This window comes from Antennarius striatus, chromosome 2 (genome assembly GCF_040054535.1).
Source record: "Antennarius striatus isolate MH-2024 chromosome 2, ASM4005453v1, whole genome shotgun sequence".
Lineage (NCBI taxonomy): Eukaryota > Metazoa > Chordata > Actinopteri > Lophiiformes > Antennariidae > Antennarius > Antennarius striatus.
The window spans coordinates 19,248,624-19,275,838 of NC_090777.1; the positions used below are offsets into that span (position 1 = coordinate 19,248,624).

At 41.0% G+C, this 27,215-nt stretch overlaps 1 protein-coding gene across 5 annotated transcripts; it reads left to right on the top strand.

The window, feature by feature from the left end:
• Positions 1–6: 6 nt before the first annotated feature.
• Positions 7–25,300, top strand: kcnc4 (potassium voltage-gated channel, Shaw-related subfamily, member 4). Of its 5 annotated transcripts, none has more exons than XM_068304263.1 (6): positions 3,907–3,975; positions 4,462–6,322; positions 6,425–7,093; positions 18,437–19,373; positions 20,326–20,502; positions 23,610–25,300. In XM_068304263.1, the coding sequence occupies exons 3-6, from the start codon at positions 6,479–6,481 to the stop codon at positions 23,675–23,677; spliced, it is 1,797 nt and encodes a 598-aa protein (XP_068160364.1). In that variant the 5' UTR covers positions 3,907–3,975; positions 4,462–6,322; positions 6,425–6,478; the 3' UTR covers positions 23,678–25,300. The 5 variants fall into 5 exon arrangements, with proteins under 5 accessions (XP_068160358.1, XP_068160364.1, XP_068160372.1 ...); XM_068304271.1 differs by lacking the exon at positions 3,907–3,975 and adding an exon at positions 4,316–4,361; XM_068304287.1 differs by lacking the exon at positions 3,907–3,975 and having other exon boundaries at positions 4,451–4,536; positions 4,723–6,322.
• Positions 25,301–27,215: the final 1,915 nt, after the last annotated feature.

Sequence of the window (27,215 nt, forward strand, 5' to 3'; positions counted from 1 at the left end):
CTTTAGTAAAAAAAAATTTTTTTTTCAAATATAAGACATAACTGGTGTTTAATTTAATGAATTGTGCATTAATGTCACCTTTTTCAAAGAACAAAATGAAGACAGTGCATGAACTCACATGAAATGACCTACCTGCAAATCAGCATTACTTTTGCTGTTGTTATTGAGAGACCAGTTCAGATATGCGTGGCTTCACCTCGGCAAGTGCTACTCTTACGTCATTTTCACAGCAAAGTCTGTTTCTTTTGTTTTCCATGCAGTTTAAGGAAGTGTTCCTTTATCTTTGCCAGTATGAGACTAGAGTTGCTCAACTTGACATTGCAAATCATGCAGAACGCTGACTCCCATCACGTTCCGTTAAACAGTACATGTAAATTCACGTTGCACATATTTGTCTGACCACTTCCTTTTTTTGCTCAACATAGTTACTATGAACTAAAATATTAAGAAAGCAATCAGATGATGTACCATTATCCATTTTCTGCCACTGTATCCGCTGCAGCGGGTCACAGGGAGTTGGAGCCTATCCCAGCCTGCATAGGGCGTGAGGTGGGGGACAAGGGCACGGCGCCAGTGCACCGCGGAGCCACACACAAAGACAGACAACCACGCACACACACACACACACACACACACACACACACACACACACACACACACACACACACACACACACACACACACACACACACACACACATGCACGCGTGTACCATGCAATTAATGGAGAGATGGTGGAGTGAAGGGCAGCCACAAAGCAGCACCCTAGCAGCAGCTCAGGGAGTTTGGTGCTTTGCTCAAGGGACTTCAGCAGGTGCCCAGGAGGTGAACTGACACCTCTCCAGCAACCAATTCACACTCCATACTTTGGTCCACACGGGACTTGAACCTTCCCCAAGCCAAGTCCTTGTGGACTGAGTTGCTGCCTCCCAAATCATTAATATTTTACTGAAGAAACAAGCTAAAGGAAAAACAAATTATGTTATTTGAAACAAGATTTTTGTAGTCCTCTTACCAAAAATTCTACAACGTCTTTCAGAACTGTAGGCAATTTTCTTTAGTTCAAATGCTAAACTCTTGGAGCATCCTATACAAAAGATTTCAGGTTAAATTTAAAAATTATATTTAGAGAATGTTTCTACAGAATGAATGTAAGTGGAGACTTTTTCTACATGTTTCTATTTTAATTTTCCTTATGAAATACTTTTTCACACAATACAACTTGACTGAATGTGAAACGGTCGTAGCTCAGCCAAATTGTTCAAGAAAACCAGAATTTTTAAAGAACACACTCGAACAAGTAATTCGGAAAACTTCATCAAGATGAAAATCTGGGAGTTTTTCCTTGATTTATAAAAGTGAATCTTTTTTCTCCCTGTGTTTGTTTCTTGCAAGGCTGACTGCTAACCTCTCCAGCATGTTTTCATGACTCTTACTTTTTACTTCAAGTCATGTTGTGGCAGTCTATGAAGGCATTAATAGTAAAATACAGAAATAAACAAGAAGAAGATCCCCTAGGAGAAATTACTCTTTTCACTGTGCATATATATACTGTATATAAGGGGACGGCGCCTTGCTCAAGGGCACCTCGGCAGTGGCCGGGAAGTGACCTGACACCTGCCACAGTCAGCTTACACTCTGAGGATGTCTGGCGGGAGCAGGAATTGATCCGCCGATGTCTGGGCGATGCCCGGTCATAAGACGTCCGCTCTACCGCTGAGCCACTGAGACTTCACTGTTTAGTTTCTGTTGGAATTATATCTTTTTATGTTATGTTGGAATTATATCTTTTTATGTTATTTTGCTGTGGAAAGTTACTGAGCTTAAAGTTCATCTTAGGTCACATCACGTGACAGTTAGAACTGCTGACTTATGCTAAATTGCTTGCACAGCTAGTCGAGCGGAAACTCTTGCAAGGCCGTCTTCCTCTTTCTTCTCTGATAATTGGCGTATATCTTCTTAGATAATTGGCGTATAGCTACGATAGTTTTCATGACCTGTCTGCTTATCACCTCTTGCCAGGCCGTCTGCAAGGCCGTCTTCCTCTTTCTTCTCAGATAATTGGGGCATCATGACATCACCTGAATGTAACCCACTGTCTTGCCTGCTATCTTGCAGCTGTTGTGATACCAGGTGAACCCCGCCTTCTGATGTGCATAAAATCCATGTGCTGCAAGTGCATCCTTGCACTCTGCAGGAAGTAATCTCCCATGAGACAAAGTGCCGAGAATATTCTCTTTGCAATTGAAAAATAAACTTTGAAGCTTCGACATTTCACTGAGTGTTTTGTTTATTTAACTCTGTTCAGAAATTGTCCACAACCAAGAGAAAACGAACACGAAGCTGGAGGACCAAGGGTCTTTAGGACCATATTATTTGGCTCCACTTCAACATTTGGTGACCCCGACGTGATCTTGGCTGGACTCCTGCCGGACAGAGACAACTCCAAAGGGTACCCCGACTTGTAAGGTAAGAGGAACTTTGCCTCTTAGGGCCTTGTCTCTGCCTGTCAGTATAAGGTTAAAATCTGTCTTTCCCTATTTGGAAAACGTTCTAGAATCATTGACTCGAACACCAGTGATTTGATTTAATAGACGTCTTTTTGTGAATGTCAAACCGGACGCTGTTTGGATTGATCGGTCTTTTAATTATACTTTGTGTCAGCGTCTGGTGGTTCTTACACCTAAATTATTCTTACAGTAAGAACACTCAACTAGGTTTACAGACGTTCAAACCTAGTTGTTTTAATACTGCGGTCGCTCAAAGAGTTTGTGGGGTTGCCCCAGCTGATGACATTAGGCTGTAGAGGTTAAAGCAAACTATTGGCTAAAAACGTCTGGTAAATTCTTCCATAACTGAGTAGACTGAGAGGATTGTCTGGGACATCCTGCGCGCTAGAGATTTTGCGTCTGGGACGCCCGTCTGGGAATATTAGTGAAACGATCCGGGATCGTGGGTCGAGTGATACTGAGTTCCGTGTTGAGGTTCTCGGAGGAAACGACGCCGAATTTTCTTAACTAAATTGGGAAAAGGCCTAATAGAATTTACAATGGAAGGTGAATTCGATCGGGAAACAGACTGGTTCAACTGGAACTTAATTCCAGACGACCCAGATGGTGCACCATTAGAAAATCAAGCAAAAATTGCTATTTTAGTGGCATCCGAGGGACTGCCCACAAAGATCCGCAGTAAGACGGAGTCTGAAATGAAAGATTGGTTTGAAGATTGCTGTAAAAAAGGATGGTTACCACCGCTAACATCCAAAAAATCATTCGTCTTACTGATGAAAGAGGTTGAAAAAGCATGCATTAAAAAGTTAAATGTACTGGCCACAACTGTCTCTGCAACAAATAGAATCAGTATTCCAGGAAGGCGGGCACGAGAGTCATATGTAAAGGTGGAAAAAGTTAAGTCACATGTACGATTGCTGTCAATGGGAGGATCAGTCAGAGTAAGTAGACAAGAGGTCAAAGAAAAGTGTGCTTGGAATAATCCTGACCCGCCTCCTTATCTGGGGGAGAATTTTGCATCTGTTTTTTCCAAAACTAACCCGTTTGCCAGTAATCCTTATGCAGAATTACAACAGACTCTGACTCTGACTCAGACCAGACCAGACCCGCCGTCACTATACTTCCAGGCACCAGTCTGGAACATCACCAGCGGGAAACTGCACATGGATCAGACCGCCCCATCCGCGCCCACACCCGCGACTGAAGGTAAAGTGGTACCGGAACATGTCAGAATCATGGCCGCGCCCTGTGAACGAGCTAACAAACAGCTTAAAGATGAGTTTGAAGAAATCCTCAGGACCAGTAAAACTTATCCGGACCTGAGGCTTGCCCTGAGTGAGTTCAAGACGGAGCTGCTGCGCAGAGGGAATGCCTCCCGCAGCGTCAGAGACGAACTCCGTCAGAGGGTCCTACAAGCAGAACAAGAAGCGGAGGAACACTTCAAGACGTCACTCAAACATCATGAGGTATCATTTGACAACGAACAACATTCCACTTTACAGAAACAGGTGGCTGCACTTCAGGAACAGCTCTGTCGCCTCTCTTCCCGAGTGGAACCTCCCGTCTCCGCTCTTCCCCTCCCTTCTCTCCCTCCCCGGCCTCCAGCAGCGGAACCTCCCGTCTCCGCTCTTCCCCTCCCTTCTCTCCCTCCCCGGCCTCCAACCCCGCCTCCCTGTCAGCCCACCTCAGAGGGACCTGTGACTCGATCCAGAGCCGCTGTACAAGCTCCATTGATGGATACAGTGGACCCCAACTCCGGACGGCGTGTTGCCGTCTACCGCCCTTTCCCTGCAGCAGATCTCAATGCCATGCTTCAGACATTGCCACCTATTTCATCGGGGGGACGCAATTGGTTTGCATCCGTGCAGCGTCAGGCTATGGGCCACGACTTGTGTGGTGGTGACATGCAAATGATTTTAACTAAAGTATGTCCTTTGTCTATCTTACCACAGGTTCTAGAGGAAACAGGGGTGGGTCGTATGGCTAAAGATGAACCTCTAGACCACGAAAATTTGGACCGCATTGACGTAGGTCTTAACGCACATTTCCCTTTGCCTCTGTGTGCTGTCCATGACATGGTGTTCACTCCAAAAGTTGGAGAGGACGCGACTACTTACGTTGATCGGGCCAAAACTGAATATCACATTAAAACAGGTTTTCTACATAATACCTCGCCTTTCCATGACTCAGTCTTTCGAGCTTCCATTTTGAAGGGGATTCCCAAAACAGTGGTTACCGCCATGGAAAACATACCAGATCTGGCTGAAATGACGGATGACCGGTGGTGTTCCTGCCTGAGACACTTTCTGAGGAGACATGCCAAAGAAAAAGATACTAAGGTAGAAAAACATCAAACTGCTGTTTCTCAATTGACCGTCATGCAGATCCAGGACATCAAGAAGAAAGAGGAAGACGGCCTTGCAGACGGCCTGGCAAGAGGTGATAAGCAGACAGGTCATGAAAACTATCGTAGCTATACGCCAATTATCTAAGAAGATATACGCCAATTATCAGAGAAGAAAGAGGAAGACGGCCTTGCAAGAGTTTCCGCTCGACTAGCTGTGCAAGCAATTTAGCATAAGTCAGCAGTTCTAACTGTCACGTGATGTGACCTAAGATGAACTTTAAGCTCAGTAACTTTCCACAGCAAAATAACATAAAAAGATATAATTCCAACATAACATAAAAAGATATAATTCCAACATTTCTAAAAGCACCTTTTCTTCTCAAGTATTTTGTAATGTGGTAAAATTAATTTGACTAAAGTAGATTCAAGCAACACTCCTGCCACCAAAAGCCAAATCCTCCACAGGCTTGTTAAACATGTTGTTCAACAAAGTTCCACTAGGTGGCAGTCTAAGGTTCTGTCAGCAGCACATCAGCAACCACATCACGGACTCACAGCTACCTGTTGGCTCATGTTCTCTAGTTCCTTCATCACTACAGTAAAGATCTGTGGCTGCTGGGAACGACCAGCTCTAATCTCAAGTCTTTAAATGACCTTCTGGGCAGCATTTAAGGAGCATTTAAACTGTCAAATTAAATGGATTATTATTTGTTTTAATGATATTTGTGCACCTTTTCATATAATACACTCCATCAGCCGTGTTGTGCCATGAAACACTCAAAGGTACACCTCATAACAGGTTCCACGTGATCACTGCTAGTTGTCTAGTATGTTGACTACGATCAGTTCAGTTATATTACACGTTTCCTTGATAACCACACACGCACACACACACACACACACACACACACACACACACACACACACACACACACACACACACACAATTTCATAACAGACTATTCTGATTAGAGGGAGTGGTTCGATTATGCGCCATCCTCCTCCAGCAGCGAATGAGTTAACTTGTCGAGCCTGTTGTTGAGCGCACCATCCAACCGGGCTGTGTCTCTAAGGGAAGAGATCCCACTGGTGGAGAAGCAACAGATCCTCCAGCAGGAAAACAAACCCCACGTCTGACACGCAACAGCACCTGGAGGGATACCTCGGTGTGCGTGAGTAAACGCACTGCTGGATCGGCGCGTTTGGAAGAGAAAGTTCTCAGGAACAGTTGTGGAATTTGGACTTTTGCAGAATTTAGATAACAATCGATGACCTCAGGGTTAACTGCTTGAATATTGGCATCAAAATCCTGTTGATGGACGTGGAGTTGCGTGGAATCCTTGCGGTGTGATCTGTCGGGCAGAAGCGCCACCTGCGCTCTGACGCGGAACCAGACTGTAACAGGTGGTTTCTGTTGCGCGCCATCCGGACCGTTCGCCTGTTTCTGGATGCATGAGCCTTAACAGGTCAGTTTATGACTCGGGATCTGAAAATGAGAGCGTACTTCACATGCATTTTCTGATTTTTATTTTATTTTGTTTCGATTTGATTTGATTTTTTTTGGCCAGCTGACACCAGCTCGTAACGGAGGCGCAAAGCAGCCGGAGGGTCCCTGCTTCTCGATGATCAGCTCGGTGTGTGTTTCATCTTACCGAGGGCGCAAATCGGGCAACAAACCTCCATCTAAATCATGTCTGAAGGAGGAGATGGCCAGAGGAGAAGACTCGGACAAAATTATCATCAACGTGGGAGGAACGAGACATGAAACCTACAAGAGCACCCTCAGGACCCTACCGGGGACGCGTCTGGCGTGGCTGGCAGAACCGGACGCGCAAGTCAGCTCCGACTCGGACGCGACTCTACCGAGTTCCTCTGAGTTCTTCTTCGACAGACACCCGGGAATCTTCGCCTACGTGCTCAATTATTACAGAACTGGCAAACTGCACTGCCCGGCGGACGTCTGTGGACCGCTGTTCGAGGAAGAGCTGGCGTTTTGGGGGATTGATGAGACCGACGTGGAGCCGTGCTGCTGGATGACCTACCGGCAGCACCGGGATGCGGAGGAGGCCTTGGATACTTTTGAACCTCCGGAACCGGACGACACCGACGACGACAGAGAGATCCCGAGGCGGTTCGGCATCGAGGACTGTCCCGACAGGTCGAGGGGCTGCTGCGAAGTTTGGCAACCGAAGATCTGGGCCTTGTTTGACGACCCGTACTCGTCCAGAGCAGCCAGGGTGAGTTCCTCAGACAGTCTCCATCCTCTCATCCATCACCTCACCGAGCTGTGAGAGGAACATCGAGCTCCAAAGTGATTTTTCATTTTTTATTGAACAGATCACGCCATTAAGTTCATCCAAACGCGCTGCTGTCAGTAAAGTCTGGTTTTGTATTTATTGCCACACATTTCACAAAAATAACTTCTCTCCATCAGATAACTTCTCGTCCTCATCTCTTAACTTATCAGGGACGAAAAGCTTCAAATCCGTGTAGCAGTCCTGGAGGTGTTTGAGGAAGAAGTGTGACTGTCTGAACAGATTTAGAGAAAAGTCACCCAACGGAACGCTATGTTCTATGTGCACAATTCCCTGTAACTCCAGTAAAATATAGTTTTCCTGCAGTAATGTTCACGTTCAATGTACTTCTTAACATTTTAAAGCTCCCCACAAAATGCCACTCAACCATCTTTTATGTGTTTTTTAAGAACACGTGTTCAGTTTGTAATCAAAGTCCACATGAACAGACAAGAACCCCCCCTCCCCAACTGTGGTTCCATTCACAGGACAAGAATAATGTGACTTTATTTGTTTTCTTCTTCCGTAATGTGAAACAAATCTGATTGTTCAGGGCAGTGTGAACATATATTTGATCCTGTCGAGTGAAGTCGAGTCCCCTTTACATGTGGTTTAGACTGGGTGTACAGTAAGCCTGGTTTTGGTCATGTGACCAGTGTGGTCAGTGGTTAGTCCTGTTCAAAAGAGTGGAACTTGTTGAAGTGGAGCCAAATAATATGGTCCTAAAGACCCTTGGTCCTCCAGCTTCGTGTTCGTTTTCTCTTGGTTGTGGACAATTTCTGAACAGAGTTAAATAAACAAAACACTCAGTGAAATGTCGACGCTTCAAAGTTTATTTTTCAATTGCAAAGAGAATATTCTCGGCACTTTGTCTCATGGGAGATTACTTCCTGCAGAGTGCGAGGATGCACTTGCAGCACATGGATTTTATGCACATCAGAAGGCGGGGTTCACCTGGTATCACAACAGCTGCAAGATAGCAGGCAAGACAGTGGGTTACATTCAGGTGATGTCATGATGCGCCAATTATCTGAGAAGAAAGAGGAAGACGGCCTTGCAGACGGCCTGGCAAGAGGTGATAAGCAGACAGGTCATGAAAACTATCGTAGCTATACGCCAATTATCTAAGAAGATATACGCCAATTATCAGAGAAGAAAGAGGAAGACGGCCTTGCAAGAGTTTCTGCTCGACTAGCTGTGCAAGCAATTTAGCATAAGTCAGCAGTTCTAACTGTCACGTGATGTGACCTAAGATGAACTTTAAGCTCAGTAACTTTCCACAGCAAAATAACATAAAAAGATATAATTCCAACATAACATAAAAAGATATAATTCCAACATAACATAAAAAGATATAATTCCAACATAACATAGAAAGATATAATTCCAACAAACTGCTGTGGCATTTTGAATGCAGGCTTTGACTGAAGGTTGTTGTTGGCAGCACCATCAGAGCGTTTCAAGGAAACGCCCAGAGGAGATACTACAATAATGGAGGTCATCAGCTGATTAAGAGCCCATTGGAAGCTCCGGAACCCATTCTCAAGCTCAACATGTCACTCATTCATTCATTATTGCTGCGTTCATTTCAGTTTGAATACTATGAGTTGTGGTTGTTGGTGGTGATCCTGCTAATCAGGTGTTTCAACCTTTACTTGGTGCTCCTCAGTGAATGAACCGTTATAGGTAACATGAAATCCAAATCAATAATTTGTAGAAGCCTTTTTTTGATTTATGTCTCATCAATACCTGCACCAGGTATTGATAGTCCCTCCTTTTTAAAATTAAAGCTAGATGAAAAATGGTATTATTTATGTAACCCAACAACCTGTCGTAAGTTCCAGACTGCAGCCACTGTGTTCGACACTGACATACTGTATGAGTCAAGCATACATATTTTTCAGGATGGATGAGAAATGAGATTATAAATGAAAATAGGAAATGTCTTTTTTCAGCCTTTCTATCAATTATGCATGAACTACTTGATGGATTTTTAGGGAATTTGGCCTACAGAAAGAGCGGGGCATGTGCCAAAAAAAGAACTATTGAATTATGGAGTGGATATAGATAAAGGGGCAAATCCGTGTGTTTTGACCGTCTTTAGCGTTCCAAACACCCAGAGAGCATCCATTTTGATAGCACACGTACTTGACATTGTTAAAGCAGATGCTGACATCAGCGCTTTACTGTGTAGCTATAACATACTTGTAGTTACTAGTTGTTGTGTAATCCTCCTACTCAAGCAAACCAGACCCTGGTGAAGCAGAACGTCAGTGGTGATGATAATAGGAAATTCATCCCAACATCGATATGATTGGCCGCTAATATGCTGTAAGATGCTGGATTTGTAGGAGTGTGAAACAACTCTGGGAAGTTTTTGGCAATTTGAGTTGAAACTTGATGAGTTTCCTTGTATTGGCAGCTCTCTGACCACAATTTGTATCATCCCATCTGTTTCATTGACTGTGTTTCCAGGAATAGACCTAGACTCACCCACACATCAACCAGGATCGCAGCATCCTGAACAGAGTAGCACAGGGAGCATCCTGTCTTTTCAAATGCTGCGTTTTTTTCTAAATAGATGGCTGAAGAATTTCCAATTTGTGTGTGTAATACAGACCAATACTGTACTCTACCGGTGCAGATGAAACAACTGTCGAAAATGAAATTAAAAATGAAATGTTTTTATGAATTAAAAACTCATCCCCCACCCAGGAAATTAATCAGCAGGACTATTTCCACTGTGCTGTGTTGATATTACATTGTTGCTGGACAAGACTTTATACCTGTGCACACAGTTAGGTCTATAAAGGGTGCGGAGGTATCGAGGAAACTGACCTTTGACCTCAGCCTGCATCTTGTTATTATCTTATTATAGCCCTTGGGTTTAAGATGAGACGTAAAACAGTCACCTGATAGACCTTTCAGTTGTCTGCTGACATCTGCTTAACACAGATCCTGCTGCTACTGGTGTAAAAGAATGATAATGATGGGTAAATTAAAACAAATTGTCTTTTTATTGTTTTTGTTCTTCATATTATTTTTAAAAATTCCACAGCTCATAGGTGAAACTGATATTCCTTGGTTTCAACAACTGTCATTATGACTGAATTATCATGACAACATCCACTATGCTCAATGTCCAGAACTCCTAGCCAGCCATTCAGAATTGAAGAAGCCTCTCAGATGGGAGGCAAACCTTTGTCTTCAAGCTTTTCCTGCCAGTTGAGTTTAGTTGACACAAAAACATATTTCCATATGTAATCTAGGTTTAGTGTTCTATTGTGGTCACATATTGATGTTCAAACTGGTGTAAAACTCTAACATCTGAAATACAAATACAAGCGCTGGAGCAATAGTGACTGATTGAAACGTAACCACGAGCACCAATCGCAGATAAAACATGCGGATATTCAATATATTTTTCTTAAGCAAATCCAATCAGTTCAGAATTATGTACATTAGTATTAAAAATAATTACTTTTAAGATGATTAAACAACATCGAGTATACTTTTATCCATTAACAAAGAGACTAATACAGTGAGTTGTTGTAACATAACTTTTGAAGTTTCTCTCCCTCCAATATGTTTCAAGGACTGTGCTCTCTGCAGACAACTAAATGTTTCTTTCAGCTATGTGAGTAATTTTTGCTTTTAGCATCAAAATATGTTATGAAATCTATGAAAATAGAGAAAATTCAGTTTCCTGGCAAAAGTGTAGTGCGATTGAAGTGTTCCTACACAACCTGTTCAAGGTTTGCACTCACAGGTCCTCAGAACATGAGTGTCTGAAAGGCTGCAAAAGTGATCATGCAGAAAGAGTAAATCAGACAATGGAAAGTATAGAACACAAGCATAAACAAGAGAAAAATAATCAATTAAAATCAGCATTAAGCATCTGGACCGATACCACATTGAGAGAAACAGCATTGCCCTCTGTTGAGGTTGATTTGACAATCTCATTTGTCAATAATTCATTTAAAGATCACCATCATACTACAGATGAAGTGTTTGAAGTGCATTTGGGATTTTAATACCAAAAAAAAATAGTTATCCGGTTTCTCGTAATGAACACGATACACTGCATTGTGGTTTATCCACAAGATAAACATGGCTGTGTTGTAAATTAAAATCAATTTGCTCTCATTTCTTCCACAGGGGACAGGAGCCAGCTGTAGGCTTTTGAGAGTAGGCTGTGCCTAATGGCTTAGCAACAAAAGCAACAGAGTGCTTAGTGAAGTAAATGTGAAAGCATTTATCTTTATAGCGGGAGTTGTCAGACGAAGGGCCAGAAGCTTTCATCTAAAAGAAAAATACATTGAGTGGCTGATGCACACTCTAATTTCTGTTTGCTTGTTTGTTGAGTTAAACATCTATTCAGAGTCTTGCAGTGTTGTTGAAGAATGGTGTTCATGTTGCATGGAAATCAGACTACAATTAGTATTTATTTGAGCTTCCTGTTCAGTTGGCATTTGCAGGCTGTCGCTGTAGAGCACCAGTCTCTGAGTCACTGTTGCCAGAAGAGGACCACGCTTTGCCTGCCAGTTTATCTTGTCTCTCACCCCTGAAAAGATCTTTCTGGAAGTGTGTAATGTGAATGAGCGCCAACAGATGCATATTGAGCTGGTCCTAATGTTCCACATCCATTTCCACTTCAGCCATGTACACATGTTTACTCTGTGTGCGTTCTGAAAGGATGCAGAATGCATTTTCTGGGACTCACGTTACCTTTATGGCCTTTAGACATCAACAGCTCAGGTAATGTGATTCTTGAAAGCAGGACGACCGTTAATCTGCTCATCGTTCAAGCCACATCCTTCTCACCATCAACCCAGATGGGAGCTGCATCTCTGTGAAAGTATGGTACCACTTACAAATTCAGAGACATGAGAGGATCACATATGGCTGCACCATACTGTTCAGTGCAGTCAGATGGTGTTAAATCACTAAGAGCTCTCAACTCCAGACATCTGACTCAATATGAACTCCCTGACTTCTGTGCAGAACATCACACAAAAGTTTTCCAATATTTGTGCAACCAAATATTAGCAAAACTAAAGCTGTCCCCATCAACTTTAACCAAACTGTCATGTCCTTGCTTCTATTATCCTGGTGTGCCATCAAATATGAACTGAGTCAGAGTATTGAAGTGTCAGACCTCAGGTCAGGTCCCAAGCTAGGAAACATACTGTATACAGTTGTTCCGTTAAAGGCGAATTCTGATTTTAAAGCTGGGATTTGTTTGTTCTTATTTTGGTGTATAGATGTCTTGTAGTTACAGATGGGTGTTGTAATCATTTTAGACCTTGAACAATGCCAATGAAACGGCTTGTTTTAGCCATTGACAGGCTCGTATTGGTGCTTCCCCCTCAGGGGTTAGTATATCACTTTAGTCTGATTGATGTTAAGATGATTAGACCAGAGATTCTTGATGGATTTCGATTACATCTTGTAGAATGGTTAAATACAGCATGGAGGAACCCATTAAAGGATGTTGTGAATTTGGGTGGCCATTTACATATATTTATACACACACGCACACACACGCACACACACACACACACACACACACACACACACACACACACACACACACACACACACACACACACACACACACACACACACACACACACACACACACACAAATATGCAAGGTACCTGTAGGCATACAAATTGGGAGAGGAGGATTGTAGAGCAGTCACACAGCACCCAAAAAACCAACTTGTGGGGTCAGTGTCTTGCTCAAGGGCACCTCAGCAGTGCTCAGGAGATGAACTACCAGCTTACACTCCATACTTTTGGTCTGCGCTGTTGAACCGGCCACCTTCCGATCTCCAAGCCTTGACCTAGGGAATCCTCAACAGGAACACATGATTGAAATCTGGGAAGAATCCATTTAGCAGAACAGGAAATGTTGTCAGGGTACACAAGTCCATTCTAAATGAATGTTTTACTGGTAAAAGAATTGAATTATTGGTCTAATGATTTTACTGAAAGGATACCAACAGAGATGGTACAGAGATGTAAAGAGTAAAATCCTTTCTGCTTGAACAGAAACTCCATTTACAGAAAAAATATTCTTGTATAACCTTCACATATTAGTCAAACTTGACAAGGTTAGGGTTAACCCTAACCCTAACCCTAACCCTAACCAATTCCAAAACCTTTTTTAGCCTACGCATTAGATGCCATTCATTCATTCATACATCAAATGTTTTAGACACAAGGCCAAGGTTTTAATATTTTAATAATTTAATAACTACCTGTAATTCTAAACGACTATTTAATGAAGAGAAATATGTGACACTAAGCTATTTAATATTTAACACCTTAAGAGCTGCATGAAGCGGTGGCTGGGCTTTATTCTAAAATTTGGTATATTCGACAAGATTACTTTTTCAGTCTTCTCCATGTGGTGTTATTTATTTCACTGCCTGGCTGCCTGTAATTAATCAGTGCTGTGAAGATGGACTTAAGTCATTGGTGAGCAATTAAAATGTCTTTTCACACAGGAAATAACCAACACCTTACTTGAACCCATATGAAGACAAAATCCAATTTGTCTTCATTGAGATGTGTGGGACTCTTGAAATCTATATTCTCATTTTTTAAAATCCATTTATTAATAAGAAACATTTCTAAATATTTAACAGCAAAATGTAGATAGAAATGTTGAACCTGGATTCAACCTCTTAGCATGTTTCTTTCCAGTTTTATGTCAAATTAGAAGTTGTTCAGTTAATTGTCATAGATTATATAAAGAGTCAGAGATTGAAAGGTTAAATGTTGACATCACCTCATCTTCAACAGCTAACACTGATTTAAAATTGATTTAGCTCTGCATTCTTTAATGAGTTGCTTTGCTGTTGGTTGCTGATGAAACTTATTCTCACACATCATATTTTATCAATGTGACACCGCTGATAAAAGAATGTTTTGAATGTTTTCTTCCTCTCCTGGATTTCACAGCTTCAACACCTTCCTCTGCTTCTCCTGCTAACACAACACAGGATTTGAGTTTTCGCACATCATCAAAGCTGCTCAGCCTCGTTAATAAGACCTCTGCAACATGAAACTCTCAGAGAGACGCAGATTTAATCCTGTGTTGATTCAGTTAGTTGTTGATGCTGCTGCTTGTTTGCTGAAAATAGACGTGTTGTCATGAGATCGGAGATTGTTTTACCGAGTCTGCACAGACTTTCAGAATTCTTTTGTGGCCACACACCCCATAAATACACATTACTGAATGTCATCTTACTTTCAAAGAGAATATTCAGGGAACATTGGGATTTTTCCATTTCTAGAAGACATTTAACATCAATGTTTTCATACACAGCGCTGAGCCACTGACTCTGAAGTTGCAGGTTTGTCATTAGTGAAGATTGTACTGTAGAAAGTCCATTTATATTCAAGAGGGAAAGGAAAACAATGAGCTCTGGGTGCCCCTTATTTTTTATGTACAGTAATATATCTGCAGGTTTCAGATATTAATCAAATATATACAGTCATTATTTCTAGTGGCCGGCTGTTTGAAAGTCTTTGACTGCTGAGCAGTTCTAAATATTCACTCATTATTTTTATACTTAATAATAATTAATTAATATTAATAATACTATTATATTTCTGTCTCATGTTTCCAGTCTGATTTTTTACTTTGGAGCAAACTGCAAATTTCTGCAGTTTGCTTGAACTCATTTCAACCTGATTTCTGCCGTGAGTGATTTTAGGGTCTATCCACTTCTGCACAATTTGCATTTTTCTAGTGGTTGGGGTGGCTGTGTCCATTGTTTCTGGTTCATATGGAGGTTTGATGATGAATGACTCTACAGATACCAAGCCGTGACAAGCAGATTGGTGGACACTAATTATTCTTTGTCCTCAGGTGCTCTGCCTCTCAGGCATGAATCAGTGTGACATGAATTCTGAGGAAACACGAGTGTCTGCAGCTGTGAACTTCTCGCCAGGCTGCATGTTGAGCCTTTTCTATATAGCGTGTCCGTGTCAGTAACAAAGTGTGATGCTGAACAGCTGCGGGTCATGGTTTGGGTGGGATTGTTCAGATGCTGCGAAGACACGCAGCACCTACGCCTGTTGTGCATCATGCCCTGTTCCCCCCTGACTTTGTTTTACCCAGTTGGGACCTGGTGGGTGTCCCTCTGGGGGACCTCTGCTCAGTCTGGATTCTGACACCAGATGACCTTATGAATGTCTCGTGGGTGTCTTTTTAGGCGCCAGTGTTTTGGCATCACATCCTCAGAGACTGAGCTGAAGTGTACTTGTGCAGGGCCAGGGCCCATCACACCTGTATAAATCATTCATTATTTCAATGGGAATGTTTATTGGCTATTCATATGAAGGACAAAGATGATGGAAGGAGCATTCAGATCCTTTACTAAAAGCATCATTGCTTTTATATAAACAATGTGTTCACAATCAGGAAAAAGAAATATGCAGTTTAATATCTGTAGTTGCTTTTCTTGGCTCTATTGCTCACTGTCCTTAGATTGTTGTGTGTTGTCTTTATATTGTACATAAACTGATCAGAAACAAACTGCAGATAAAGTACGCAGTCAGATACAACCGTCATTAGCTGCAGGAGAGACAACTGCAAATCAGTGTTATTTTTAGCTGTCTCTGTATGTGAAAAGACGCAGCTATGAGTTGCAAAAAGTCGCCAACATCAGTTGAGACCGTGATAATTTGACACTTTTGTAATTACAGCTTCTCTCTCCAAACCCCAAGCGGACAAAAAAATTAGTCACTGGAGGTCAGAGATCAGTGTTCATCAGGAGAGGAGGAAGGATCAGTCACCGCTGGCAACACCATCAGTTAATCAAGGCAAATGAACGTTTTAAATCTTAATGAAAATTAAAACTGATTTTGAAGCTCATGTAACTGTCAAACAAACATAGTAGAATAAAGACATTTTACTTTCACATATGGCTTTGCTGATCCTATAGTTACTGCAGCAAAAGAACAGACATCTGTAGCTGGTAAGTGTGCTGCAGAAAGATATACACTAGAAAAAAATGTATTGAAAAAATAATGGCTATTAATGATAATAGTAAAATAATTTTATATACTGTATTGATTTTATCAACCTCAACCCACTGAAGCTACAATTGTGTTCCAAGGAAAGAAAGTACATTTGCTAATATTCACCTGGCTTCAGAATGACTTTTATCACTGCATGAACATCATGGTGCTTTGGGCTCAAAGATACTTAAACATGTAAACTACTGCACTGTAAACATGAAAGTGTCTTCCTTGTGTATCAGCCCTAAAATAAACAAGGCAAACATATTTAAATTTAGTAAAATATATTAAATAAGACAAAAAGTTGATGCCATGGACCGATGCAAATGATATATTCTTGATTGTTCTATTTTTCTTGGAACAAAAATAATAGCAGCTTCTAATAATACCATTTTTCCAAGAATAGTAACAGCTAACTCAATAAATATATCTCTGTATGTACTCTATGTGTATAATGAGTAAATATAGTGAGGGGAATAATGTGATTATATGTAGCCTAAGAAGAATAAGGAATTACAGTGAATTGGTCATGGATATGCAGAATAAGAATAAACAGATTATTTACTGGCTATAAACTTAGACAGGTGTAGATAAATGTTCAGCCCCTGAATGTGCTTGATTAATAAGTCTTTGTTTTCAGTCCTGCTTCCATGCTGTTGTGATTTACTCTGTGACTCATACCGTCCTGTCAGTGATGTCCAGGGAAACCATGTCCTTCAGGGGGAACCCCAACCTCCTCCTGGGATCGAATTCAGGCTTTTCACTCTGTGGTTCAGTTCTTCTTGTCTCAGGAGAAAAAAACCTGAAGGAGCTTGTCACGAATGAAAGGTTATCCTTATTTAAGTACATAATATGCAGTGAACTGCATATTTATATACAGGCAAGTTCTTACATTTTACCATTTTTAATATGGGCTCCTATTTGTCCAGCTCCCTAAACTCAATAAACTGTTCAGTTCTTATGTACTTTGTTTTGGTCCTTACTGAATCCGTGCCCTTATTGAATATTACATGCTTTATTAGTTTTTCTAATCATACAGCCTAACACTCTAAAGCTGAATTATACTGTATGTGACAAGTCCCCGAGGGAGAATATTGAAAAGTGCATGCAAGGCTCATGTACATATTTATCCAGCTGGATGAATAGAAAGGTTGGAGAGGCATTGCAATTTATCCTGGCTTTAGTAAACAATGGAGACACATCAGAGTTGAGTTAGCACACGCTGTTAACACAAACACAGGCAGGCATAGCCATTGTGTTCAGTCAGGAGACAGACAGACAGACAGACCGACCGACTCATGCCTAGGGTTAGTTGGGACAGATTCCAGCCGCCCTGCAGTCCTGCACAGGGTAAACGTTACAAAAAATGGATGGATGATCCTTTGCTTTCCAGACTCTCCTGTAGACACACTGCACTTTTAACTTGTAAAAACAAATGATATCTACAGCTCCTTATCTGACAGCCGATTGTTACTATCATCAATCTTATGCGGGCAGGTAATATGATGTCATGAGGAGACAATGGTGGTGGATCTACAAGCAAGTACATTATATTTGATATTTCTCTTGGGTTTCACTTGGACTATGTGATTTTTTTACAAAATATTTTCCATATCATAAGAGGCTTATTTGTTTTAGGGATGTATGTTGTGCACTTAAATTACATTCAATGTCAAGTTATTCTCTTGAACATTGAGCTAGTCAGAGTTCAAAGAATACAGTATTCGCTTTTTGGGATCTTTTGCTTATGCGAGAGTTTCACAGTGATCCATCACAATACATGTTTTATCACTTTTTGTCATTTTTCTTTGCGGATGACTTTAGTGCTTCAATTTCAGCGTGCTCATTGCTTTTTGACAAACTGCTGACACTTTGACACACTTGACGCCTCGTCCTGAGAATTATCTTTAAAAGGGCGCTGCTTTACAAATTTGATTGGCAGGTCTTTTTACTGCTTCTTTACTTTCTTATTATTTATCTTATTTGTCGAGTGTTTATTCTTCTGTATAACTGTGTCTTACCCCACTTATGTTGTCCTAATAATGGCAATTTCCTCACTGTGTGACTAAGAAAGGAATATATTATTCATTCATTATCTCTTATCTTATTACATATAGCTTGAATTGACAAGGCAAACTTTGATTTAAAGCGTTTCAAGCAAATAAAACAAAACTTGATATTATATTATTGATTTGGTTTTTGATTTCATATTGCTATTGTGTTTATTAATTGTTCTTTCTTGTGCAGGGAGTTGCATTGGTCTCTCTCTTTTTCATCCTGGTGTCCATCACCACCTTCTGCCTGGAGACTCACGAAGCCTTCATAGAAATGCAGAACCGGACGGAGCTGGTTGTGATGGGAAATGATACAGTGGAGGTTGAGAGGTCATCAATGGTTACCAAGCCGATCCTCACCCTTGTGGAGGGCATCTGTGTGGTCTGGTTTACAATTGAATTCCTGGTGCGTATCATCTGCTGCCCAGACAAGAAGGCCTTTATCAAAAACACGCTCAACATCATTGACTTTGTGGCCATTCTGCCGTTCTACCTGGAGTTGGGCCTGAGCAGTTTGTCATCCAAAGCTGCCAGAGATGTGTTAGGCTTCCTCCGTGTGGTGCGGTTCGTTCGGATCCTGCGGATCTTCAAGCTGACACGGCACTTTGTTGGCCTACGTGTACTGGGACACACACTGAGGGCTAGTGTCAATGAATTCCTTCTTCTCATCATCTTCTTGGCACTGGGTGTCCTAATCTTCGCCACCATGATCTACTATGCTGAGCGAATTGGAGTCCAACCTGATGACCCTACGGGCTCCAAACACACACACTTCAAGAACATCCCCATTAGCTTCTGGTGGGCGGTAGTCACCATGACAACTCTGGGCTATGGAGACATGTATCCTCAGACGTGGCTGGGTATGATGGTTGGGGCACTGTGTGCCCTAGCTGGGGTGTTGACCATCGCCATGCCAGTCCCTGTCATTGTCAATAACTTTGGGATGTACTACTCACTGGCTATGGCCAAACAGAAACTTCCAAAAAAGAAGAAGAAGCACAACCCGAACCCAGATGCCCCGACCGACTCTATCTCCTTTGGGAAATCAGAAACAAACTCCCGTAGAGACAGCACTCAGAGTGACACGTGCCCACTGGCTGCTGAGGAGATTGTCAGCAGGAACCGCTCAGGTCAGGGTGTAATACATTATTTGGCCCTTTTTTAGATGTTGCTAAAGCTCTTTACAACTTATTCGGAGTTTCAGTCAGGGTTTACAAACCAACTGATGATAGTCTCCCAGTTGTGTCCTCCCACACTGCTACACAATGACAACTCTTAATTTGGTCTGAATGAAACCACAAAGGGTAATTTCATCCAATTTACAGAAAAATGCTTTCTCTCATAGCTGTTGTGTCTAACCATGCATAAAGTTTAGGTACAGTGTATAAATGAATCTTTTTTAAGGGATCAATGTTTTGTGATGCCAATCCAATATAGTAAGTGATTCTTGTTTGTGTTGTGAACAGTAGAAACAAAATCACACTCACTTCCTGTCGATATGAGTGCTGCAAACTGGCATCTGCTTAAGTACAGCATTTCTAGGATCAAACAGCTCTTGCATAGTGTATATCTCCCTATAAATACACAATACATAGATAAATAAGTAGGACATTAAGTCAGTATGAAGTAAGTAAGTATGAAATTCTACCCTACTAAATCTACCTGCATGGCTAAATACTGTTCCTGCCTCTGGTATATTTGATGGAACTTACCCTTCATGTTGCTGTTTACGTTCTTTACTCAGTAGGCTTATAATAGAAATATGTTTGTTTTAACCCATTTAATCAGTGGTCAATATTTTGTGGCATTGAGTCAAAATGTGATAGAACCAGCCAGAATATTTATAGTCTCATTTTTCCTGATGCTTTTCATGGTTTGTCTGACAGATGAGCCATGTAGAGCCATAAAGACAGAAGCACACCGGGATCAAATTACTCCCTATAATATCTCAATCAAATTAAATTACATCACAGAAAAATATAGACGTTATGCAATATACCTCTGTCTTTGTCTGGGCCCCCAGGCTAGCCCTTGTTAAAGCTTTGACATTTACGTCACCATTTGTTTTTGTCTTCCTGTCAGACTCCAAACAGAATGGGGATGCAAATGTAGCCCTTTCAGAGGAGGAAGGTTGCAGCTTGACCCAGCCACTGTCCCCGAGTGAAAAATGGTCCCTACGGTGTTCTCGAGGACGAGACAAGACCAAGAAAGAGGCCACCTGCTTCCTCCTGACCTCTGGTGACCCCAATGTCCACACTGGTGAGTTACACGTTACGAATGTTTGTTGTGTTTCTGCCATTCTATGGTTAATGGATCACTCTGTAAATGAAATAGCATTATAGCAATACTCCAGAAAAATTTTCCTGGCTCTGTCCAAAGGGAAAATAGATAAAATATTCCACAACTGCTAAAATTTACTCAACACTTTTGTTTGTTGATTTAGATCCAAAACAGTTAAAGAAATGATTGATGCAAATCTCATTCAACTCTCAGCAGGAATATTTATTTCAGTAGGTCTTTTCGTTCCTTAACAACGTCAGTCTTAAAGTAGATTGATGCTGTTGCACATTTCAACCAGATGATCATAGTTGATGAAAGGTATATTTGAGGGCATCACCAACGTTATCACTAGTGTTGGTGGCTGATGACTCTGCAGAAGCAGATGAATAAATGAATGAAGGAGTTTGTAAATCTGTGAAGATCAGGTGTGCATTTGGAGTGGGAGGGCAGATACTGGATAGATGTGACAGCTCACTGTGACAGGTGAGAATGACAGAATAGCATGAGGAATATAGATGAAAACCTTTGTGTGCAAAGGTTCATTCTTGCTGTCTGACTTCATAAACAATGTGTTTGCAGTAAATCATTGAGAGATTTGCCTAGACTCATCAGAAGGTGAGAGAAAACTTCTGTTTGCACTCACTCCCCTTCACTAGCTTTAAACCCATACAGCTAAAGCAGTCTGTAGTCATTATTCACAGGACAGATCAAACGGAAATCAATGGGAGAGCTTTTTAGTCCTAATTGCATCATCTATCTGTCGGTGTGTACCCGGTGAAGGGGCTCTTCTTGAATGGCCATCTTCACCCAGAGTTGCTAGATCAGAGACAGTAGTTACGAGACATAACAATCTGTTGTGTGCAGGCATGTAGATTAAATCTTGTAGGCCTCCTGATTGCTTGAAGACGTGCTTGAGTGATGACTGAACTGTAGATTTTTAACATGCATGACTAATGTTTTGAAATTCTGACTTCAGAGCTCTCAAATGGGTGATGTCAGAAGATAGTAAAGGTTCCTTAGTTGACTATCATTCTGTCATTTGTTCACTAGAACTCATTCTTGAACTTCCCAATATACCCTGTGTTCAATATCCCTTGTAAGAAGCGGTTATATTTAGCAGTCATGGATTCATTCGTGACATCCTGAGCACACATCCCACCCAGTCAACATCCTGACTTCCATCTGCAAACAGCCAAACAACACTGAAGGTGTTTTCCTGCAAAATTGCACTTAACAGACATGCATTTTTTTTCTACCAAAGCTCATTATCACGTCACTGTTGAGGAAAAAACAACACATAAATGAGGCACTTACTGTAACCTCGCTCCTGAGAATGTATACCCAAGCATTTTTCAACAACCCATTACAAGAAAGGATGTTTTTATATGTCCCAGAAGTCAATTCCTAAATTTCTTGTGTTTCTGCAATGTTGAAGGATGACAACAACAAAAAAACCAAAAAAACTGGTTGATCTCTGTCACAAAGAAGGGATGTTTCCTTTCATGCTGAAAGGATAAGAAATTGTGAAATAGAATACAGTATTCATAAAATTCTACAGTCACCAATACACAAAAAGAGGGAAACACAAATTGTTCACAGCCTGTTTCACACTGATTTTTCTAATAATACCTTAAATTATCTGCTCAGCTTGCAAGATTACCAAGCCAGCTGTCTTCTGATTGTAGAGACAAAAACAACCCAAAGCTGAGGAAAGCCAGAACATGTCAAAGCTAATATTTATGACAGAGAGGAGATGTGGTAATTAAATTCAGAGTCCTGTGTCTGGTGAGTACGTAGTTAATGACACCCGGTCAATAAGTTAGCGAACATTACACGTACATGATGCATTTTTGTTCGCATCACCTACAAAAAGGGTTCAAGTGGGTTTTCACAGCTGTCTGACAATGGAACAAAAAAAACCGGACCAACGTGTAAAAGGCTGCCTATGTGATTGCAGCCATTTTGTACAGGTTGGACAGAAAAAGATTGCAGCATTCTAGCTCAGCTCTTCAGAGCTCTACCAATAGGGGATGGTGTCTGCTTAATTTCACGGTTTCAGGATGCAAGGGATGAATAGTATTATAGAGCAGAATGCAGGAAAAGAAGACGTGACTGATGGGTGCAGCAGGTCTGAAGATGATCAGATTATTATCACTGACAGAAAATGCAATAGAAGCAAAATGATGTGAAGTCATTAAGGTTGTCACGGAGAGACTGTGACAAGGTTAGCACCCACTGTCACAATTTACAGTATATGTTGAAAACCAGCATCCTGGGCTGCCCAAAGGCACATTGTCTCACCAGTGTGACCTGGCGGCTCGCTTCCGTACGGTGAGTGCATAATGGTTCCTGCAAAAACCTTGAAGTGCTGCTGAGAGGTAGCAGCAGGCGGATACACAGACAAACACAGTAGAAATGCTGAGATGAGCCTCAATGTTTCCGAGTGACTCTATTTAACATTTCATTTAACAACACAGGTGGTCTAAGCCTGTGGTCTCATAGTGGTCTCAGGAAAACTGCGTCTTTTTAGAACCAGGCAAACCTAAGCAATAGTAAAATTTCCAAATAATTCGATCAGTAAGTACTACAAGGCTGCAGTATGTAAGTATGTAAGTAAGTCTCAAGTTTTGGGATTTTCTTTTTAATCATTCTAAAATTAAATTCACTTGGGTTTTTCTGTCACACAAAATTTTTACTTTAAGATATCACCAAGAGTTATAGAGACAGGTTGGCGTGCATCGTATAGGTTGAATATTTGGCAGGAAATTATTAAAAATGAAAGGATTGAACCATAATGCTACGGTGCACTGGCGTCTCCCCCGTCTCACACCCCAAGACAGATGGAATAGGCTCCAGCTCCTCGCTACAGCAGATAAAAGCGGTTAGGAAAATGAATGAATGAATGAACCATAATGACAATATTCTTAAAGTGCTGCTTCCTTTTCATTGGTACGCTGCCCAGTGAGGATCTGCTTTGATTGAGCACAGACATTTCATTTCACACAATGTAAAGTTCACATCCACACCTGTTATTTGAGTTTTTAAATTCTCACTAAATGTTTTTTATCTTCTGTGTTTTGTGACAGAGAGCTGTAAAGACATCTTGGCAGCTACTGGAAGCTACGCTCAGCCAGAGGTCAACACTCTGACCTGACAGGTTATGAAGAGGAGAAAGAGCATGAACTCGCTGTGTAGAGCTTGAGCTCTGTTTTTGTTTTGTTTTTTGTTTTTTCTTGAAGGACCTTCAAATCAGAATTTTTTTTTACTCAAGACAAGATTTGTTTTTGTCTCAGTCATACATCCAAAACCCTGTGGTACCAAATCAAATTGGACACTCATTTCCATGTCACAGCAGTTTGCATGTATTGCATGATCTAGCATTATATGATGCATTTTGAAAACTTTATATGCTTAACATTCAGTGGAAATGTCCTAGCTGGGCCTTTACAGAAATGAATAATATTCTGCCAGTACTGAAATCCTTTATTCCACATCACAGATTAGTCTTTTTTTCTGTTTTTCTCACCAGTTTGAAGCTGGTGAGAGAGATAAAAGGTGTTTCTGATTGGTGTTTCTGTCAGTCAAAATTATGTTTTTTGTGTGACAAAGTTATTAGAGGCATTAACATGAAGCGACTGGGTTTTACTCATCTGGCCACATCTTTGCTTGTCATCAGTTAATGTGATGTTAATTTTTGGGGGGAATATACAAAACCAAGTTCACTCTCCATTTGGATCTAAAAAAGTGACCAAAACAATGACAAAGGTTATTGTGTCACATTCATAAATGTTGTGAACAGTCAAGTGAGAACATGCAAACACTTGTGAATATAGGTTTGTACAGCAAAACTGTTACTGTGAACTGGGATTAGGTCCGTTTTTCATTGATCGTACAGTCTCTGTCCTGTGAGTGCTTTTTAACGCTGACGAAAAACACAAAATGCAGTTGTTATTTTTTTTGGGGGGGGGTTGAGAAACCATGTGATATGAATGCTGCTCAGGCAACACATTGTTTGTAAATCCTTGTACAGTAAGAAGTGGAACAGTATTGTCTGATATATTAGCTGTAGAGAACTGATGCTGGTTGAGTTGGACCAAACAGAAACTCCTTTAAAGTAATTGAATGGTAGTACAAAATAGACATGCAATGTCATCAGTTTTACTTGTGCTTCATGTCGAGCGATGGGAGTTTAAGTGTCTGATGTATTGTGATTAGATTTATTCCTTTACACTTCTGGTTGTGTCAGATCTGTAGAAACCATGTGACATGTTGCCACAAACCAAGAAGGAGGAGTGTGGCTTCTTTCTCTTTATGACTCATAATATATTCATCACAGTCTACCATTGTGGCCTTATGTTTAATAAAAAAGGGAAAGTTTATTTCATCTTCATTACACTTCAGTTTTGTGTCTATCTGACCTACAGGTCCGTTGTTATGTATAAGCACAGTTGTACCTACTCCACGTAGCTCAGTGCAATATTCTGGATCATTCCTCAAATCAATTTTTCACCTGTATATGAACATGCATCAGGTAATAGTTATTATCCTAAAATGAAAATATTATTTTGATAAGTCGCATTTATAGCCCTCCAGCTTTCCCTGTTGTATATAGTCTAATGTGATGGAAAAGCACACAGCACATCAGTTTCAAGTCATCATGATAGATTCTATAGGTGAATGTGATGGAATTAAATTGTTAGAGGTGTGTGAGTGTGTGTCTATGTGATGTGTCATGCAGGCATGTGTTTTATGCAAAAATAAAAATATAATAAATTTCCCCCCTGGTGTTGAAGATAAAATCTCGTCATTAATGTCACTTTCTTTATTCTCATTCACAGCTTGGTTTATAGAATTTACATTTTTCCATTAGAAGCACAGTTTGCAGCTGCGTGCTGCTGCTGCTGCTGCTCTGCCGTGAATGGTTTTTATGGTGGTGTTGTCTAGCGGTCGATCTTTTACTTGCTTAAAGCCGTGTAACGCCACTCACAGCCATTTCTCTTCCCGCTCTCCTGCACCTCCACGATTATGTGCCAAAGATGTAGATGGCATACATAACACATCTCCATGGAGATTTGGAATGACAGGCAATGCTAATTACAGCTCGGCTGCCTTTATCCTCCCCTCCCTCTCTTTCACAGGCAAAGAAACTCGGTCCTCTCACCTCAGCACAGCGTGATCATCATTACTGTGGTTGCCCATGAGGAAGGTATCGCAGTCATCTGTGATCATAAAAGGAGGAAAAGGAGGGGTCAAGGTGTCACGTCGAGGCTAAATCATCAAGGATGCATAAACATGAAAGCAGACCCGGCCTTTTAGTACTGCAAATGTGTGAAGGAAAGAAAATATTAAGGCAAAACTAAAGGGTCTTGTTGTCTGCCTTGGCTGAAATATAAATAAATGTTATCTGAAGGTAGTGTTCACACATTTTTGTTGATTATAATTTGAGTTGTCTCATAAACAAGATCCATCTGAAGGGTTTTAAAGGGATGGTCAACAGTTTTTCTCATTTTCTGTGTTGGAGCAGATGGTGTGTTTGTTTTTCTAGGTTTTAACACATAGATTTATGTGTCCATCTTGACACCATATCTGTAAAAAAAGAAACCTACAAAAGTATTTTAATCCTGGATGACTGGAGGGGACACATCTGAAAACATAAACCTTTAAATTAGGCAGTAGTGAAGAAAGGTTTCTATAATGTAAGGGTTCAAATGAACCAAATCTTGTGCTTGACAGACATTCATATCAACATGTAAAGGTTTCTGTGTGGTACATTCAGAGACTTTCATCCCTCAACCTGCTCTTCAGACATCATGCCCAATATCTTACCGTCATTTTTAGTCCCTCTGCTCATTTTAGATCTCCTTGCTCCTGCTCCTGCTCCTGCTCCTGCTCGTTGCTCCTGCTCCTTGTTCCTGCTCATGCGTCGTCACCTTCACCCTGTGCTTTGATAGTGTGTGTTCCCGTCCCTTTGTGTCAGCTCATTGAAGCTTTGCATCTTATGACAGCTTGTTTTTTGGACATACTCTGGACTTCTCCTCTGGACTGTTTGCTGATTCCCATACTCGTGTTTTGAATGGGCAATTTGGGAAAACTATGCTTTAAAGTAAAGGCTTGTAATATTTGAGTCCAATTTCCTCTGTGGCTATAGCTAGAACACAAACTCAAGATCACTGCTTGTAGCTGTTTTGATTTTTAAACCTCCAATTTAATTAGTTTTAGAAGTTGACAAAGGACATACAATATGAAGAAATATTGAATTATCTGTGTTATCCTTGTTAAGTAAAACAAAAAAACATTAACCAATGTTCACGACACCACAAACATAATAACAATCAATGTCTTTGGGTGAAGGTGGAAATCTAGATGTTCAGATTTTCACATTTTGTTTATGTCTCTGGGCTTGGAGGCTATCTTTTTGCAGCTGCATCCGTTCACTGATTTAGTTCAAAGCCATTTTTTGATGACTCTATCAACACTTCAGTCATCATGCCAGTAGCTCGGAGTTTTTCCTCCACACTTGAATAACTTCAATAGTTATTCAGGTGCGGCCAGAGGATAGGTGATTGACAATTTTGTAAAAAAATGTGATTCATGAAACAAAATGAGCTCACAGAGGTGGAGCTGGAAGTTGAGGAGAGAATCTGTCAGGGATCTTCTTGTCATCCCTCATTGGTCCCCTTTTATTGTTTCTT